At 38.8% G+C, this 19,110-nt stretch overlaps 1 protein-coding gene across 1 annotated transcript in view; it reads right to left on the bottom strand.

The window, feature by feature from the left end:
• Rpn7 (regulatory particle non-ATPase 7) overlaps positions 1-19,110 on the bottom strand; it is a 114,052-nt gene that overhangs the window by 25,848 nt on the left and 69,094 nt on the right. The window contains exon 7 of the mRNA XM_090381725.1: positions 6,160-6,265. Within this exon, the coding sequence (XP_090237851.1) occupies positions 6,160-6,265 (106 nt within the window). The remainder of the gene's footprint in view (positions 1-6,159; positions 6,266-19,110) is intronic.

The raw sequence follows: 19,110 nt of genomic DNA, 5'->3' as shown, positions 1-19,110 counted from the left end.
GATTAACAGTAGCCACTGGCAGAGGAGAAAGTGATTCTTGCACTGCTTCTATTGGAATGAGCAGCAGCCTGGAAAATAAGATGCAGGATATTCCAGAGACTGCTGGGAATCATTGGGGTACAAGTAAACACATGGGTTGTGTTAGGGTGGCTAAGAGGAAGAGCAGGTGCATGTATACTTGCATGTACACCAATGCTAGGAGTCTAGTAAATAAATTTGATGAATTTGAGGTATTGCTCAAAACATCAAAGGCAGATATTGTTGGGATTTCAGAGACGTGGTGTCACACAGATATAAGGAGTGCAGAACTGGAATTTGGGGAGTACAATGTCTACAGAAAGGATAGACAGGATAGGAAGGGAGGATGGGTTATGCTATTAGTTAAGAAACACATAAAATCCAAGGAAGTGAAGCCAGTCGACATCGCTGGACAGTGCAGTGTCGAGTCAGTTTGGTGTGACATAAGCATTGGGAGATCAAAATTGAGAGTAGGAGTGTGCTATAGGCCTAATAACTCTGATGAGTATAATAAGGAACTGTACAGAGAAATAGAGTGGGCCAGTAAGTCAGAGAGTCTTATTATGGACGATTTTAATTTCCCAGATATTGACTGGAATTTGGGGGCTGGTCACTCACACACTAGCAAGGCTTTTGTGGATTTATTGGATGATTGTTTTATACATCAGCATGTTCGGGAGGCAACTAGAGGGAGTAATACTCTTGATTTGATTATCAGTAGTGATTCTTCATGCATTAAGAATCTGCAGATAAATGAACCACTAGGTGGCAGTGATCACAGTGTTCTGAAGTGGGATTTACTCAAAGAGGTAATTACCATTAGGGGTAAACGGAAGGGGTATTGCTTTCGTAAAGGAGACTACGGTGGACTGAGACAGTATTTAAATTCTATACAGTGGGATCAACTGATGATGTTACCAACAGCAAATTCAAAATGGGAAGCATTCAAAGAACTTATCTTGGAAGCTACTAGGCTTTACATACCAACTAAGAAATATTGTTCAAGGTTTAGGCCTAAATGGATGTCAGATGAACTAATGAGGCATATGGCAGAGAAGAAAAATGCATGGGATACATATAAATTAACACGTGACACAGAAGCCTATGATAGATACAAGTTGATCTGTAACCAAGTTACAAAGGAGGTTAGGCAGGCGAAGGCAGATTACGAGAAATCCTTGGCAAAGGATGCGAAGAAAAACAGCAAAGAGTTCTTTACTTATGTAAACTCTAGAAGGAAGGGGATGAATCAGATTGGTCCACTTGATATCGATGGGTCAACTGTTAATGATCCTGCTCAGGTAGCTAACAAACTAAATGAATATTTTGCATCGACATTCACACATGAGGAGTTATTCAGCGAGGGGAATGCCAGAGGTGTATTCAACTCTGGCAGTAAGCTAGAGAATCTTTTAATAACTGAGAGTAAAGTGGAGGAGAAATTGTTGAAGATAAACACAAGAAAGGCACCTGGGGTGGATGGAATCTATCCAGTTATATTAAAGGAGGCAGCAATGGAAGTAAGCAAACCCTTAGCCATAATTATGAGAGCTTCCTTGGACTCAGGGGAGGTACCCATGGACTGGAGATGTGTAAATGTGACCCCAATTTACAAAATAGGATCAAAGGCTGACACAAGTAATTATAGACCTGTGAGTTTAACTTCTGTTCCCGGAAAATTAATGGAGGCACTGGTTAAAGAAGCACTGCAGGATCATCTAGACAAGACTTCAGTTATAGCTCAGACACAGCATGGTTTTGTTAAGGGGAAGTCTTGCCTGATTTGATTGGATACTATGATGCAGTCACAAAAGAACTGGATGCAGGGAATAACTTTGATATTATATACTTGGATCTTAGAAAGGCTTTTGATACTGTTGCACATGGAAGACTGCCGCACAAATTGGAGCAGTGTGGCATTGGAGGCAAATTGCTGCTATGCCTAAAGGAGTGGTTGAGGGGGAGAAGACAGAGAGTGGTAATCAATGGACACTGCTCATCGTGGACTAATGTTATTAGTGGAGTCCCTCAGGGTTCAGTATTGGGTCCTTTATTGTTTTCTGTATTTATAAATGATATTGATGATGGTATATCAAGCGTAATGTCCAAGTTTGCAGACGATACGAAGGTTGGCAGGGTTGTCAAGGACACTACTGACACTATGCTGCTGCAACAGGATCTGGAAAGGTTGAGCAGATGGGCTGAGAGGTGGCAAATGAAGTTTAACATTGACAAATGTAAAGTACTACATATGGGTAACAGCAACCCCAGAGCAACGTATCAAACTCTGTGGTACTACACTGACAGTGGTAGAGAATGAAAGGGACCTGGGGATGGTTGTGCAGGCAGATATGAAGTTCTCTGAGCAGTGCAGACGGGCTGCAAGAGTAGCTCATGGAGTATTGTCAATGATATACAGGAATTTTTCCAGCAGGGATAAGGAGGTGATTATTCCATTGTATAAGGCGATGGTCAGGCCACACCTAGAGTACTGTATACAGGCCTGGAGACCTCATTTCAAGAAAGATGTAGAGGTGCTGGAACAAGTACAGAGAAGGGCAACAAGATTAGTGAATGGAACAAAGGGGTGCTCTTACGAAGAAAGGCTTAAGTTTTGTGAATTACAGTGTCTGGAGACTAGGCACCAGCGAGGTGATCTGATAGAGGTGTACAAAGCCTTGAATGGTTTGAGCATGCTCAATGCTGATGGGATTCTTCCTCTTGCTCAGAATAATCACCTGAGAGGGCATAAATTCAAATTGAGGAAAGACAGATGTAGGATAGATGTGCAGAAATTTGCCTTTAGCCAGCAGGTGGTTGGTAGGTGGAACAGACTTCCATCCCTTGGCGTGGAAGTTGATAGCCTAAATAAGTTTAAGGCTTGGCTGGACAGGTATTTCGAACGAACAGAGGGGCGAAGTGGAAGTGGTTATTTTTTATTTATTTATTTTACTTTAATTTTTTTGGCTGATGCTGCATAAGCTTGCTTTCTTGCATCAAATGCCTCTGCTAATGCTAATGCTATAATTTAGTGGGGTTGAATTAAAAAAATTAAAAATTAGGGGTTACTATTCCCCAAGACTTTGCATTTTGCCATATTAAAACATTGCTGTCACTTTTCTGAATATTTTTGAAGTCTGTTCAAGTCATCCTGAAGGAGAGGTGTTTGGCACTTATTAATGACTCTACAATCTTTAGCTGTTCTGAAAATTTTGATATCATGTCTTCTATCACATCTTGGACTAGTTGTTTATGAAAATCAGAAACAACGGTGGTCCAAGAAACAATCCTTGAGGGACCCCACTCCTGACATTACAACAGTCAGCTTCCAGGCAATCCATCTTAAAATCTCTTCAGTAATCTCAATGTATTCCAGCTTATACAGTAACCTCTCACAAGGGACAGAACAAGATGATTTGCTAAAATCCAAATAAATTATGTTGGAATTGTTCCGTACATCCATTTCACGAGTAACTGTGCCAAAACAGTCTACCAAGCTAGTTAAATATGATTTTCCTTTGACAAAACAATGTTGTGTGTTCCTCAGAATGCCACATCTATCTAAATATCCCTTGATCACACTCTTAATTATAGCTTCTAAGATTTTCCCTACAACTGAAGTCAGATTAACTAGTCTTTAGTCACCAACTTCACTCTTAGAACTGCCTTTATTTATTGGTGATATGTTGTCACTTCAACTTCTCAAATCCAAAGATGCCCTCATAATTAACCTCAATGGTTCAAGCATGAAGGCATCCTAGCAGTCGCCCTCAAAATTACTGGGTATGTGCCATCAACTCTGGGAGTCTTACTTGCCTTTATGCTCAAGTTTTCCTAATAAACAGTCATCTGTAATTCCGACTAACTGCATATGGTTCAGCCTCGTTCGCATAGCCTCTACTGAGCATGAAAGGTCTTTCACAAGTAAAGGCAGATAAAAAAGGGTGGCAAAATTTGCAAAGTACCAATTAAATTCATCTGCAATATCAGCTGTGTTAACTAAGACTTTCCCACACAAGTGCAGAAGGGTCCAATCTTATTTTTCTTCTTTGTTGTATTGATGTACATGAAAAATTCCTTGTCCCCATTCTTTGTTTTGTTAGCCAGTGTTTTCTCATATGCAGCTTTGGTCTCATCCATATTTGTGTTATTACTACCACAGAACTAAATTGTACTTGTTGTAGGCATGAGTACTTTTTGTTGCTCTGTAACTATCTCATGCTATCTTTTTCCTGCTCCATTTGAATGGCCGGCTCTGCATTCAACCATTTTAGCATGGTTGAATGCAGAGCTGGCAGTATTTTCTTAATGATATGTATGCATTCATGGCTTCTGTGATTTTTGCTTTAAAAGTATTCCACAATTCAAATGTATTTGCCATCCCTCAGTAGTCCACCCAGTTCACAGATGCTACACAGCACCTTAAACAACTGCAACATCTTTCTTCATTTTCCAACTGCTGATTGCATGTTCACTACCTGACAATGGTTTCTGTACTTTAAGCCTTGTGATGTCATTCTGATTTTTGAATAATGATGAGACCAAGAATATTCTCATCCCTAGAATTTTCTCTAACATGCTGGTACAAATAATAATCATCTAGTTTATTTTAAAAAATTTTTCCCTATGGTGATTTCCCCTCCCACTTATTCCAATCAATCCAGGGCAGATCATGTCACTCATAAAAAACATTCAAGCTAGCTTATCCATTCCATCTGAATGTTGAGACTCTCGTCATAGTTTTCACAATTTTCTGGTCTGTAGATTACTCCCACTCTCATTATACCTTTGCTTCCAACTAACTCACACCACAGATTTTATGCTAGCAGATGTAACTTCAGACTCAGCAAAAGCTATTTTCAAGCTAAGGCTGCTATTAATAAGAAGCACAACCCCACCAACCCTTCTATTTTCCCTATATTTCCTAAATACATTACATACTGATGATGAGTTCTACTACATACTGTAGTAGAACTCATCACCCCACAATTTCTAGGTGTTACCACGTTTCTGTTAGCCCTATTATGTCATCATTAGTTGTCCTGAGAAGAGTTAGAATTCAGCCATTTTATTGACAAAACTCCTGACATTACTGTAGACACAGTTAAGATTAAGTATTCTATAGTTATTCCGGCTTGTTACCCTAGCTATATCTTCCCATTTATCTGTTACACTGCTACCCTCAGAACATACTGCCAACTTCAGCTGCAGCAGCAACAAACGGGAATTCTTGAGGTGAGCACAAGAATTACTTTGACCCACATCATCAGATAAATGTGGATCCCTTCTTCCCCCCCCCCTAACAAGCAGTTCCCCTGAACCCTTAAGGTATCCTTAATGATACTGGCAAAAATCCTTGCACCACCACTGCTGTCAGTAAGTATAATTGTCTTAAAAACACAAGTGTACTCACAACTTTCAGTATCTACAAATGGCCTTGTAAATGCACTACTTTTAGTAAAAAATTTTTACAAGGTGATTCTTCATGGGTAATGAAAGTTGTTCTGTTGTGAGTACAGCATAATGATCACGATGTGTTTACAATACCATTGTAGAAATGACTAACAAGACCATGTTTGTTGTTTCTGCAAAACATCCAGAAGAACAAGATAGCCTTTAATTTATTAAATTTATTTCTAAGGTCAGATAGGTTCTGCCATTAATATAGGTCTATCTTATAGGGTATGCACAACAGAATATTTTAAGTTTGAATGATTTTTTTTTATACTGAAACATGAATAAGAGCTGAAGGATAATTAAAACAGAAAGAAAAACTGTTATTTCTGATAATGCCCACTGAGATAATCATGTCTTCTACCTACTTATGAACAGTCAGTGTCAAATTTGCAAAACTAATTGCAAAAAACTTCAACTAAATACCCAGTGAACCTGTTGAGATGGTTGATTCTTTGACCAGTTACTTTGGAAACACTCAATATATGTGAAATTCAACATTTAAATGCCAAACCAAAAAACTACAAATAACCAAAAGTTAGGATTTAATTCCCCCACACACCTCTTGTTAGGGCATCACAAATCTTAGCCCAAATTCCTTTCAAATTTTGTAGAATGCATCAAACCAGCACAAAATATTTTATATTACTAACAGCTGCTCCTTTTCTTTGCATAAAATTCACTTACTTGATACTGATAGTTCTTACTATCTGGTCTGTTGGTTTCTACTATTCCCCCTACTTTGTCAATCTTGCAATGCAATCTTCCAGCAGCAATAAAACGAGCCAACTCCCTATCAATTATAAACAAATTAGTTAATGTACAAAGCATTACTTTTCAGGGGTTCGATTTTTTCTTAAATTAATTGAATTTTTCTTTTTCTGTGATTAATAGAAATGAAAAGTAAATATAGTTATTTTCTTATTGATTAATTAAAATTATAACTTTATAGAATACTCAATAAAATTCTGTAGTTTTACTTTAAACTTAAACCATTCAGTTCAATTAAATCTGTGTAATATTTGTTATTCTTTTCCCATATACTATTTACATCTTTCTCTATATACACTGTGCCACTTTATTACGTACACCTACCTAGTAGCATGTTGAGCCTTCTTTAGCCTTCAAAACAGCCTGAATTCGTCTAGGCATGGATTGAACGAGGCTGAAAACATTGTGCAGAAATGAAGTACCATGCAGACACAAGTGTGTCACACGGTTCCTTGAGATTCAACGGAGGTTTAGGCCTGCAGCGAACAGCTCTTTCCAGCTCAACCCAAAAATGTTTAATAGGATTAAGCCCTTTGGTCCTTGAGGCTGCCACAGACATTTTCTCAGACATGCCAGACAAGCTGAACTTGCTACCTGGGAGTCTAAAACGCTGATGGAACTGATATTCGGGTGACACTCAAGTCAAGTGGACCCAATTTTGGCGAAGTCCAGACGGTCTGTGACAGCCAAATCCTCTGCTTGCACCTTCACGATGGTGGGGCTGTTAGTAATCCTGGGTATAACCTCCATGCACAAGTACATTGTGGGTAACCACCCAGGTGTGAACCAACGTAAGCAGGGTTCGAGGTGTGGTACCACACGGAGGAATGTCGCCCCTATATGTTACCAGGCAGTACTAGGTGGTAGATGACTCTCATCAACCGGTGCAATACCACCACTTTGCTTATTGGAGGCTTGAAGTGGTGGAACCCATGTTTAGTCTCCAGAGCTAAGTTCCGGCCAACTCTTTCCCATCTCTTCCATCATGCAGTATGACTGATGACTTTTGAGATTATGATGGACATCGTGGAGAGATCCAATATTCATTACATTTCGAGGGTACAGCTCTAAAACGGTATTCGCAGGCCGGCCGCTAGTTAGTACACTGGACCGAACCTATTGGTAATTCTCTAGGAGGCTTCCGGATCAGCTAGTGTATAATCTTGCTACCTCTACTCTGCCAGATAGTGACTGGAGGGAGTCTGAGTAGTGTGTATGTGGGGAGCATTGTTGAGGCCACGTTATGTCAAGGATCTGGGTATATTCTTACCATGCGTACACCATATCCAAAAATTTCGTTACTTCATACAGCATGTCCCACCCACTTTTTCTTACTACTGAATACAGCATGAATTGTCAAACTAATAGAGCAAGCTTATCTGCAAAAAGATCTAAACCTCCCAAATGCTTCCTACTTCATTTCACAAATATACGTCATCTCAATTCTAATCTCAACGATGTCCATTTCCACTTGCAGTCTGCCAAACCCCACGTACTTTTTCTGACAGAATCTCAGTTATCGGTTGATTCAACTACTGCTCATTTCAGATGCCCAAATTATTCGCTGTATGATTCCTTTTGCCTCAAAGGTGGTACTTGTGCATATGTCCATTCTGATATACCCTGTCAGAGACTTGGCAATTTGGAATCTCCTCTCTTTGATTTTCTCTGGCTTAAAATCTCTCTATCTCATTTTGTCAAATTTAAATGTTGTCTCTACCGTTCTCCCAACTCCACTAATCACTTGGAGCTCTTTGACTTCTCTTTACAACTTGGCTTTCTCCAGTCCAACTTTCCTAACAGTGAGGTAATTTTCCATGGTGATTTTAATGTTCACGACTCCAGTTGGCTTTTGTTTTCTAGTCACACTGACTCAGCTGGTCGAGATGCTGAGGCTTTTGCAATTACTAATGACCTTGCACAGATTATTCATTTACCTACAAGAATACCGGACAATTCTAACCATACAGCCAACACACTTGATCTTTCTCTCCCACAAACAACCCTTCTAAGTACACGGTCGAAGTGAGTGGTCCTTTAGGCACCTCAGATCATAACTTGGTGATTGTCTCTTCTCCAATGGAGCCTTTATCTCATGACTATTCCCAACCTCGTATTGTTTGGCATTACAAGAATGCAAAATGGGATGACCTGCAAGATTTCTTTTCTTCTTTTCCTTGGTCTGATTACTGTTTCAAAACTTCTGATGTCAACGTTTGCTCAGATAGTGTCAGTGAAGTTATTCTTGTAGGAACGGAATCCTTTATCCCACACTCCACTTTAAAACCTTGTCCTTTATCTAAACCTTGGTTTTCCAATAAATGTGCTAAGGCTGTTCAAGAGAAGAATGTTGCATATCATAATTGGCTTGTTTCTAATTCTTCAGTTTCATTTTCTGCCTACACCAAAGCTCGCAACAATTGTGAAGCAATTAATCAGTCCAAACTAGAGTTCGAACAGGCCAAGAGTAGAAAACTTGCTTCTTGCCCTAATGGTAGCCGAGCATTCTGGTCTCTTGCCAAAGCTATTGGCCGCAACTTTTTCCCATCTCTGTCCAAACCAGATGGTTGTTCTGTTGTCATTTCAGCCAAGGATAAAGCTGACCTGCTAGCATCCCATTTTTCTTCCAACTGATGTATTAATGATCTTGGTAAAACACCTCCCACCATTCCCAACATGCACCATTCAATGCCTCCTGTGGTCTTCCGTCAAAAGGATGTCAGAAGAATTTTGATGAATCCTGATGCTAAGAAAGCTCCAGGTCCCAATGGTATTTCTCCACTTGTTCTGAAAACCTGTGCTCCTGAACTTACTCCTATTCTTTGCTGCCTTTTTTTCACTTTCTTATTCCAAAGGTGTTTTTCCTTCTGCTTGGAAATATGCTCATATCCAGCCAGTTCCTAAAAAGGGTGACAAATCCCTCCCATCCAATTATCATCCCACCAATTTTAAACACACACCAACCGTTTATGACTGATTGAATAATGAAATAAAATAAAATAAAATAAAATGATAAAAAAGACTGTAAAACAATATTTACAAAAAACTTTTAATTATTTACAAAAAACTGAAATATAACAAAAATAAAATAAGTAAATAAGTTAAAATACATTAAAATATAAATATAAAAGCGATAAAAAAGACGATAAAAACGCTATTAGAGCTGTCGGAGGCGTCTACCTCCTTCCTCAGTAATAATGAGACTTAAGCGACACATCCTTAAGTACCAGGTTCACGGCACACGTGGATGACCAGGCGCATACTCAGCATTCCTTTCACTTGTACCAGAACCGGAAGTGGCCTGGAGACGTGGAAAATTAAAACGTTTATCTCTGGCCAAAACCACCGCCTCAAAAAGGGGGTGAAGCCTAACTCCCCTGTCTCTGTTCATGCTATTGTTACCAGAGGATCCAATCCACAGACTTTCCAGCCACTTGCGGTCCCAGAATCTATGCGCCCGGTCAAGGATGACAGCGTTGTTGGGGGAGATCTGGTATTGTTTTTCCCAATAGTGCTCGGCAGTGGTGGATTTATTGAGCTCTGCGGTCCATATCGCTCGTGAATGCTCCCCCAGACGGTCCTTGAGACGCCGTCCTGTCTCCCCCACGTAACATTCCCCACAATCGGGGCATGTGATCTCATATACGACCCCACTACTAGAATCCCTAGTAATGGGGTCTTTGACCTGTGACACTACTGTGTGCAACCTCCGGCCCGGAAGCTGCACACAGCATGTCTGAAAGTCGCGAAGCATCCTCGCAATGCGATCTGACCTGGTACTTAAGGATGTGTCGCTCAAGTCTCACTATTACTGAGGAAGGAGGTAGACACCTCCGAAAGCTCTAATAGTGTTTTTATCGTATTTTTTATCGCTTTTATATTTATATTTTAATGTATTTTAACTTATTTACTTATTTTATTTTTGTTATATTTCAGTTTTTTGTAAATAATTAAAAGTTTTTTTGTAAATATTATTTTACAGTCTTTTTTATCATTTTATTTTATTTTATTTCATTATTCAATCAGTCATAAACGGTTGGTGTGTGTGTGTGTGTGTGTGTGTGTGTGTGTGTGTGTGTGTGTTTAAAATTGGTAGTAAAAGAGTAATGCGATCCTTATATGCCTCTTTTGCTTCTTTTTGAATATATGTATGGTCAGCCATTTTTTTTCTAGAAGAGACCAGTTTAAAAAATTTGTTCTTCAATAATTTAAATAATTGTCTTGTTTAAGCAACACATCAAAATCATTCTTGAAGATATTAGCAGCTTTCCAATCTACACTTGCTGCTTCATACTTATCTTCATATTATGAAAGTTTTCATGAACTTTGAACCTTTAAAACCAGCCGTGGCTTGCATTAAAACTCTGGTCATAACCATCACCTTCCCTTCTTCTTAGGTGTTCAAAAAGACAGTGTGCTTTAGTTTGGATAGTCATGAAACTTAGTGGAATACATTTTTGAATTTGATGTTCCATTCAAATCATTAAAAATTTTTCCATTTTGTGGATGGGACCTTTCAGTTTTTTTGTAATTACTGTAGGTTTTATTGGTGCCGATTCTCTCACTGTGTCACAAATTCACTCTTTGTTCCTTAAAATGGTAGAAATTGTCAAATGGGATAATTTTAAATCATGTACTAAGTCTGAGACCATTTTACCACTCATATTTTATTTATTGGATGACTGTTTTCTATAGCAGCATGCTAGAGAGGCAACAAGAAGGAATAATACTCTTTTGATCTGATTATCAGCAGTGATTATTCATGCATTAAGAATCTGCAAATAAAAGAATAACTAGGTGTCACTGATCACAGTGCACTGATTTGGAATTTGCTTAAAGTTTTTATTTATTTATTTGGTTTTTTTTTTTAGGAGCATTAGCAACTAAGGCCATATTGCTCCAGGATATGCGGTGGTCATTCCCTGACCTTTCCATATCCTCCGTATTTGGTGGTGACGGCTCGAACCCCGGTCTAATCAAGAAGCGTGTGCTACGCACTGCTACTCCTTCCCACCTGGCTACGGAGGTGCCCGCTTAAAGAAGTAACTACCATCAAAGGTATAGAGAGGGGTTTTTGCTTTTGTAAAGGTGACTACAGGGGTTTCAGACAGTTTTTAAATTCTATACAGTGGGACTAACTGATGATGTTACCAACAGCAAATACTAAATGATAAGCATTCAAGGAATTAATCATAGAAGCTACAAGGTTTTTCATACCAACTAAGAAATACACTTCAAGATATTGATAACCTAAATGGATAACAGATGAACTGATGAAACTCATGGCAGAGAAGAAAAGTGCATGAGATGCATATAAATTATCAAGCAACAAAAAAGTCTAAGGTAGATATAAACTAGTCTGTAATCTTTTTTTTTTGGTAGTTGTTGGCGCATTGGCTTCTGTGGCCATAATGCACCTCCCAAGGTTTTTGCAGTACTTTGATCCAAGCCCGATGCGGGATTCGAACCCGCGACCTTTGGGTTGCCAGGCAGGCACTTTACCCACCCGGCTAGGTAAAGTACAAAGGGGGGGATCAAAGGGTGACATGAGTAATCACAGATCTGTTAGTTTAACTTCTGTTCCAGGGAAAATAATGGAGTCACTGGTTAAAGAAGCATTGCAGAATCACCTAGACAAGACTGTAGTTATAGTTCAGACACAGCACGATTGTTAAGGAGAAGACTTGTCTAACCAATTTGATTGGATACTATGTGGACACAAAGGAACTCGATGCAAAAAACTGCAAATGTACCATGTACGCATGAAAGATGTTTGATTTTATATAAAAATATTTTTGTCAAAAATCAAAACTATTTAAATTTTTAAAATTGAACTAAAAGCTAGAAGCGAAGTTATGAACGATGTAACGTTTCATGCAAACACACACTACTTGCTCTACCGAATTACGTTAGTCACTGAGTTAGCATCATTTCCATCTCACATTTTCGTTACCAGTCGGTTTTACTTCAGTCTGAAAAATTTAGTAGGTCCCACCACAGATATTTTCCCATCAAAAATAATTTTGATATTATATACTTGGATTTCAGGAAAGCTTTTGATACTGTTGCAAATGGAAGACTACTGTACAAACTGGAGCATTACGGCATTAAGGGCAAGTTGCTGCTATGGATAAAGGGATGATTGAGTGGGAGAAGACAGAGTGGTAATCAATGGACACCACTCTTTGTGGACTAATATTATTAGCGGAGTCCCTCAAGGTTCATTGTTGTTTTCTATATTTATCAATGATATTGATGAAGGTATATTAGGCTTAATGTCCAAGTTTGCAGATGATACAAAGGTTGACAGTGAGCTACTGCAACAGGATCTAGAAAAGTTGGGAAAAGAGATGGCAACTGAAGTTTAACATTAACAAATGCAAAGAACTGCATATGGATAGCAATAAAAAAAATAAATAAATAAATAAACCATTATCAATCCACTGCAGGATGGAAGTCTCAACAATTCATGTTGAAGGAAATGGACCATAATCTGCCATGCTGGTTGGCAGATCGACCGTATTCAGCAGTTAGGGGGCTTGAACCCTGATCAACTCAAAGATCGTGTGCCACTGTACTCCTGCTCCTGACCACTTGGCTACAGAAGCAGTAACCCCGTAGTAATGTACCAACTGTGCGGTACTACACTCAGAATAGTGAAGAATGAAAAAACCATGGTGGTAATTGTGCAGTCAGATAAGGTTTCTAGGCAGTGCAGACAGGCTGCCAGAGCAGCTCAATGATATACATGGGTCTTGTCAATGATGTACAGGAATTTTTCTAGCAAGGATAAGGAGGTGATTATCCCTTTGTATAAGGCAATGGTCAGGCCACAACTTGAGTACTGCATACAGGTCTAGAGGTCTGATTTTAGGAAGGATATAGAGCTGCTGGAATGTTTACAGAGAAGAGCAACGAGATTGGTAAGGAGAACCAAGAAAAGCTCAAGTTCTCCAAATTGCAGCATTTGGGGACTAGGCACATGCAAGGTTGTTATTGTTATTTGGTTTTTAGGAGCATTAGCAACTAAGGCCATATTGCTCCTGGATATGCGGTGGTCATTTCCTGACTTTTCCGCATCCTCCGTATTTGGTGGTGACGGGCTCGAACCCCGGTCTAATCAAGAAGCGTGTGCTATGCACTGTTGCTCCTTCCCACCTGGCTGCGGAGGCGCTACACATGCAAGGTGATCTGTATTATATTGGTATTAGTGTTTAAGGGCACAAGGGCAGCTGAGGCCAAAATGTGTCAGGTCCTATATTATTATCCTAAAATAATATAATCTGTTCCATTTTGCATCAGAGGAATTCATATTTTTGTTTCAGAAAGGTATAAAGTTCAGCTAAGTTAGCACTGTTCTCTATCATGTGGGTAAGCAATAATGGTTCTTGCAGTTGTGATGGAAAGTGGAAAGTACCTCTTCTGAAATGGGAATAGCGATAACAATCTAAAAAGTATATGGTCGACTGTAAGTGGTAATGTAAAATGGGTGCATCGAGGTGGGTCATCCCTATGAGACATATGTCCTGAGTCTTGCTAGTACAACTTCTTCCTGTCTATTTTGTCTGAAGCTGGAAATCCATAATGCTGGTTCTTTTTTGATTTGGAGCAATTTGTTATATTTTTTGGCTTCTATATTTCTGACTACTGAAATATACAGACTTTTTTATATGCTTCAAATAATCTCTATATGGTACTTGGTAATTTGCTGGTGTTGTACTGTTTGGTTTTTTGGCTGCTTGATCTGCTCTCTATGATACAAGAATGCCCTGGAATCCAGCAGAATTTCACTGAATGATTCCTTCGTAGATGGTTTAAACAGGAAATGATTTGTTTTTTGATTGGATGTGATATTGAAAATTGATTGCCCATTGCAGACACTACACTCATGGAATCAGTGTATATTATACTGCTAGCACTGTGGAAAGCGTTAATATTCTGTAAGGCTAATTTTATCGCATATAACTTTGCAGTATAACTGCTACATTCAACAGGTAGTGATATGGAGACTGTAAAAGAAGGAAAGACAGCCGCAGCACCAACAGCAGAACTGTTTTTGAGCCATCTGTATATATTTGGCAGCTTTGTGTATTGTTGAGGGCATGTTCTTTATGTAGTTGTTTGATATTTTCATTTCCAGGGATTTCTGAAAGTGGGTATCACATTGGGGGAGATTTACAGACTAGGGTGGATCAGGAACATTGCTCTCTTGATGTTATCAAAATCAATATTCCAGGTGCGAAGCAAATCTTTTAGTCTAATGCCAGTAGGTCTATTTTCATTTCGTTTATTGTTATAGAATGCTGCCCGTTCAGGATCGGAAAGCAACGGTTGAACAGGATGGACTGGAATTTTCCTTCTAAGGTGAAGTGGAGGTTCGTGTGCTTCTACATACAGATTCTGGACAGAGGATATTCTAAATGAGCCCAGAGCAGTAAGAAGGGCACTGTGTTGGATGATATTAAGTCTGATTAATGCACTTTTCCTAGCTGAGTCATATAAATTGGCACCATAATCTAAACGAGACCTGATAATAGCATGGTACAAATATAATAGAGTGCATCTATCAGCACCCCATGTCATGGCAGAAATAGACCTAAGTATATTAAGTTTCTTTAAAGAAACAGTTCAGAGGTATGTGATATGTGAAACAAAGTTAAGTTTGGTGTCCAATATTAAGCCTAGGAAATGAAGATTACTGGTTAGAGGGATGAAATGGCTTTTTAATCTGAGTTCAGGTTCTGGGTGTAGCTTATGTTTTTTTTGCAGAAGTGAACTGCAATTGTTTTTTGTTCTGATAAACGATATCCATTCTGTGGTTCCCATGTCTCCAACTTATTTATCGAAATTTGCAGCTGTCTTTCAATGGTATGAATATTTTGTGAATGGCAAGATATAGTAAGATTGTCGGCATGCATATATAGTTCTACAGTATTGGGGATGTTCTGTGTTATATTGTTCAGTCTAAGTGAGAACAGGGTAGACCTAAGTACTGATCCTTGTGGGACACCTTCTTGAGTAGGACTGAGAGAGTACAGATTGATATCAGATCTGAAAGGTTCTGTGTTATCCAAAGTGGATCTATTTTGTCGGAATCCAAACTGATTGTTGTTCATCAGTGCTTTAGTTTCAAGGACCCAAGTAAGCCATTTGTGTATCGTTCTTTCTAGGATTTTACTTAGGCAGCTGGTTAGAGAGATAGGTTGGTAATTTTTTGTAAGTGAGTGATCTTTTCCTGGTTTAGAAAAGGCTAAAATAACAGAGTGATGCTAGGAAGATGGATATGTACCATCAAGAAAAATCTGGTTATAGAACATTAATTAATAGTAAATTCAAGGCCATACTGTTTATGTTTCAGCATTACATAATATATTCCATCAGGTCCAGCTGCACTGTTGGGTGATCTATTTAATGCTGTTTGCAAATAGGTTAAACTGTTGATTATAGGCAATATATTGGGTAGTATGGAATTTTATTTTGTACCTTTCAGAAGAAGCTTTGATTTGAAGAAATGAGTTGCCATATGCTGAAGTGGCAGATGTTTGGTAGAAAGTCTCTGCACAGGCATTAGCTATTTCTTCAGAAGAAGGTATTCCCTATCCATTTTTGGCAAGATGGGAGGAGGAGGTAGATATTTCCCATTTAATTGCAGAATCTTTTTCCAGATAAGTTGACTGCTAGTATCCTTTGTAATAGTGGTGGCAAACTGTATCCATGATTCCTTTTTGGCTTTTCTTCTAATTTGTCTAGCTTTCGACTTGAGCCTTTTATATTGAATTAGGCTGTTGGTAGTTGTGAACTTCTGGAACAGGTTACAAGCTTTATTTTTTATCTTTTTGGCATTGGTACAAGTTTCATTCCACCAGTGTTTAAGGTTCTTGTGTTTACATGTGGTGGCTTGAGGTATTGCTGCAGAGGCTATGGTCAGTATTTGCCTGGTAATATGCTCTGTGACATCATCAATGGGTTGTAGTCTGATCAATTGGCTATCAAAAGAAAGGTGGAGTGAATACTTTTCCCAATCTGCTTTGGAGAATTTTCATTTTAAGCGATGGTCAGGGTATGGGGCTTGAAGCATTTGGATTCTGCATATGATTGGGAAGTGATCACTATTGTGTGGATCGTTTAAAACTGTCCATTCTATACTGGGATACAATATGGGGGAACAGAGAGTTAAATCAATTGATGACACAGATCCAGTGAGAAGGTGAGTATAAGTATTTTCACCAGTGTTCAGTAATGTCATATTCAGTTGGTCTAGTATCATCTCTATCAAGTGTCCTATACTGTTCATGCATTCTGATCCCCCACAATGGATGATGCACATTGAAGTCACCTAAGATACAAAAAGGTAGTGGTATTTGTTTTATGAGGTCTTCTAGTTCTTTGAACATGCACATCTTACTAGATGGAAGGTACAGAGATACTAAAGTTAGTATTTGCCCAACTGATACATGTACTGCAACAGCTTCTAAGTGGGTTTGAAGTGGAATGTTTCTAGAAGGTATTTTACAGTCAACTAGAAATGCGACGCCTCCACATGTGGATAATGAAGAGTTTCTATCTTTTCTGTAAAATGTAAAATTTTTGATTGATGGAGTTAGATTAGTCTCTTGTAAGCAAACAGCTACAGGACCATATTGGGAGATTAAATCATAGATGTCAGGGTATTGCTGCATAAACCTCTACAATTCCATTGTACAATGTGCTGCATTATCTGGGTTTGAGGAGGGAAGGAGAGTCTGTCTGTTTCTTGTGAGTGGTTTGCTTTTGACGGTCAATTTCATTTTATCTTTTCTAGGAAAATTGGGATGTCCGGAATCTGTACTCTCTTCAACATCATCAGTTTGACCAGGTGAATATCCAGTCTCCATATCATCTGCATGAAGATCAAGGACTGTTTTATTGTGTGTAGTTATATCTTCAGAGTCCATTCTATTTGGGTTTGTCTTTTGCAATTCTTTGTTGCCTTTGTGATTTATTAGACATTTTATCACGTGATGAGAATTTAGGTGGAACTGAGATAGGGGTATAACTTATTTCATCAACTAGAACAGGTCTGGTGGTAGGTTGATGTTGATAGTATAGATCGTGCCCATTCTGCAATGGATGTATTGGGCAGAATTGATACCTCAGTTTGAGTTGAAACAGCTTGGCACTTTAGTGTAGCGGAAGTGTACGTGAGTATTGGGATTGTTGGCTTTATTTGCTTTCTTGCTTCTTGATATGTGACCTTATTCTTGATCTTATACTTTTGTATTATTTTTTCAATTTTCTATAGGGTGCATGATTTTGAATATGCTGGATGGTCACTCTTGCAATTTGGAAATTCCAGAGCCTTTGCAGTACAATCTTTTTGTGAATTATTTTTTGACCCACAGTTAGGACAAGTAGTTTTGCCTCTGCATGTTGTCTGGGGATGATCAAACTTTTGGCACTTGAAACATCTTAAAGGGTTTGGAATATATGGTCGGATACGACAGTGAAGGTAGCCTGATTTAACTGAGGTCGGCAAATTTGTTGTACTAAAGGTCAATATAATATTACGTGTTGGGACAAGCTTATCGTCCTTCTGTACCATAATTTGCCTTGCCTGAGTTACTTTCTGTTCTAGTAATTCCATGACAACCTCCTCTTCGGTGACGTTCAATAAATCACTTATCACTCCTTTTGAGGAGCTCAGTGTGTTATGTAGTGTGACTTTGATTGAGATTCCACTTATAGTGGATATTTTTAAAAAATAATTCAGAATGCCTTGCTTGTGTTGTCTCAATTAAAAGATCTCCTGACTGGAGCCTTTTCACCATTTCTGGTGTACCTGCTGCATTCTCAAGCCATCTCTGGATGACAAATGGAGAGAGAGAGAGAGTTTGCTTACCGGCTGAGTTGATAACAAATGCATTATCAGAAAAGCTGGTGGTTCTGATTTGTTAGAGTCCTTTTTCATTCTTTTTGGATAATTGAGATCATCTTCCATTCTGCGGGTCTCGGTATGTTGAGAGCCTGTTAGCTCTAGTGGTAGACGTGAATCCCAGTCCACTGTTGCTCCTTTTAGCCCTGGGAGTGAGAGCTTTTCCTCCCAGGTTTCTGGCCCTGCCATGGGGAAGCAGGAGCAGTGCCACCTAGTGACCAAGCGGATGGAGAAATTAGTTTGTTAAGAAATTAGTTTGTAAAAATTAATGAATATACTAGGAAAAGAAAGGTGATTTTCCTTTCTGGAAAATCTTGGGTTTTTACTCAAGATCTGTTAAGTACAGAACCACTTACAAAGAAATGAGGATGATAAAAGCACTGGAAAGAAAACAGAACGAAATCACTCAGAAAGATCACTATATATCGCTCAGGAAAATTCGCTCAATCAGATCACCTTGGCATTCGGGGCCAAGGTGATCTGATTGAGGTGTTTGAGGCTTTGAATGGATTGAGCATGCTCAATGCTGATGGGATTCTTCTTCTTGCTCAGACCACACACAAGGGGGCACAAATTCAAATTGAGGGTGGACAGTTGCAGAATAGATTTGCAGAAGTTTGACTTTAGCTAGCGGGTGGTTGATTGCTGGAACAAACTTCCATCTGTTGTTGTGAAAGTTGATAGTTCAAATAAGTTTAAATAAATTCAAGGAAGGACTAGAAAAATGATTGTAGAGAATGAATAGGTGAAATGGGAGATGTCATGGTTTTTTTAATTTTTTTTTTATTTTGCTGATGCTATATAAGCTTGTTTCTTGCATCATTTGCCACTCCTAATGCTAATATCAATTTTCATCTCTAAGTCAACTGTATTTCTTCCTTTTATCACTTTTTTCCCCTACTGGCCATAGGCATTTGATATAAACACAAATTAAAAACCAAAATACAAACTGCAAG

The sequence above is a fragment of the Mastigoproctus giganteus genome, chromosome 9, assembly GCF_048544385.1.
Source record: "Mastigoproctus giganteus isolate SK-2022 chromosome 9, ASM4854438v1, whole genome shotgun sequence".
Classification (NCBI taxonomy): Eukaryota; Metazoa; Arthropoda; class Arachnida; order Uropygi; family Thelyphonidae; genus Mastigoproctus; species Mastigoproctus giganteus.
Note: the sequence above shows the minus strand (reverse complement) of the source record. Positions and strands in the feature narration are given on the sequence as shown.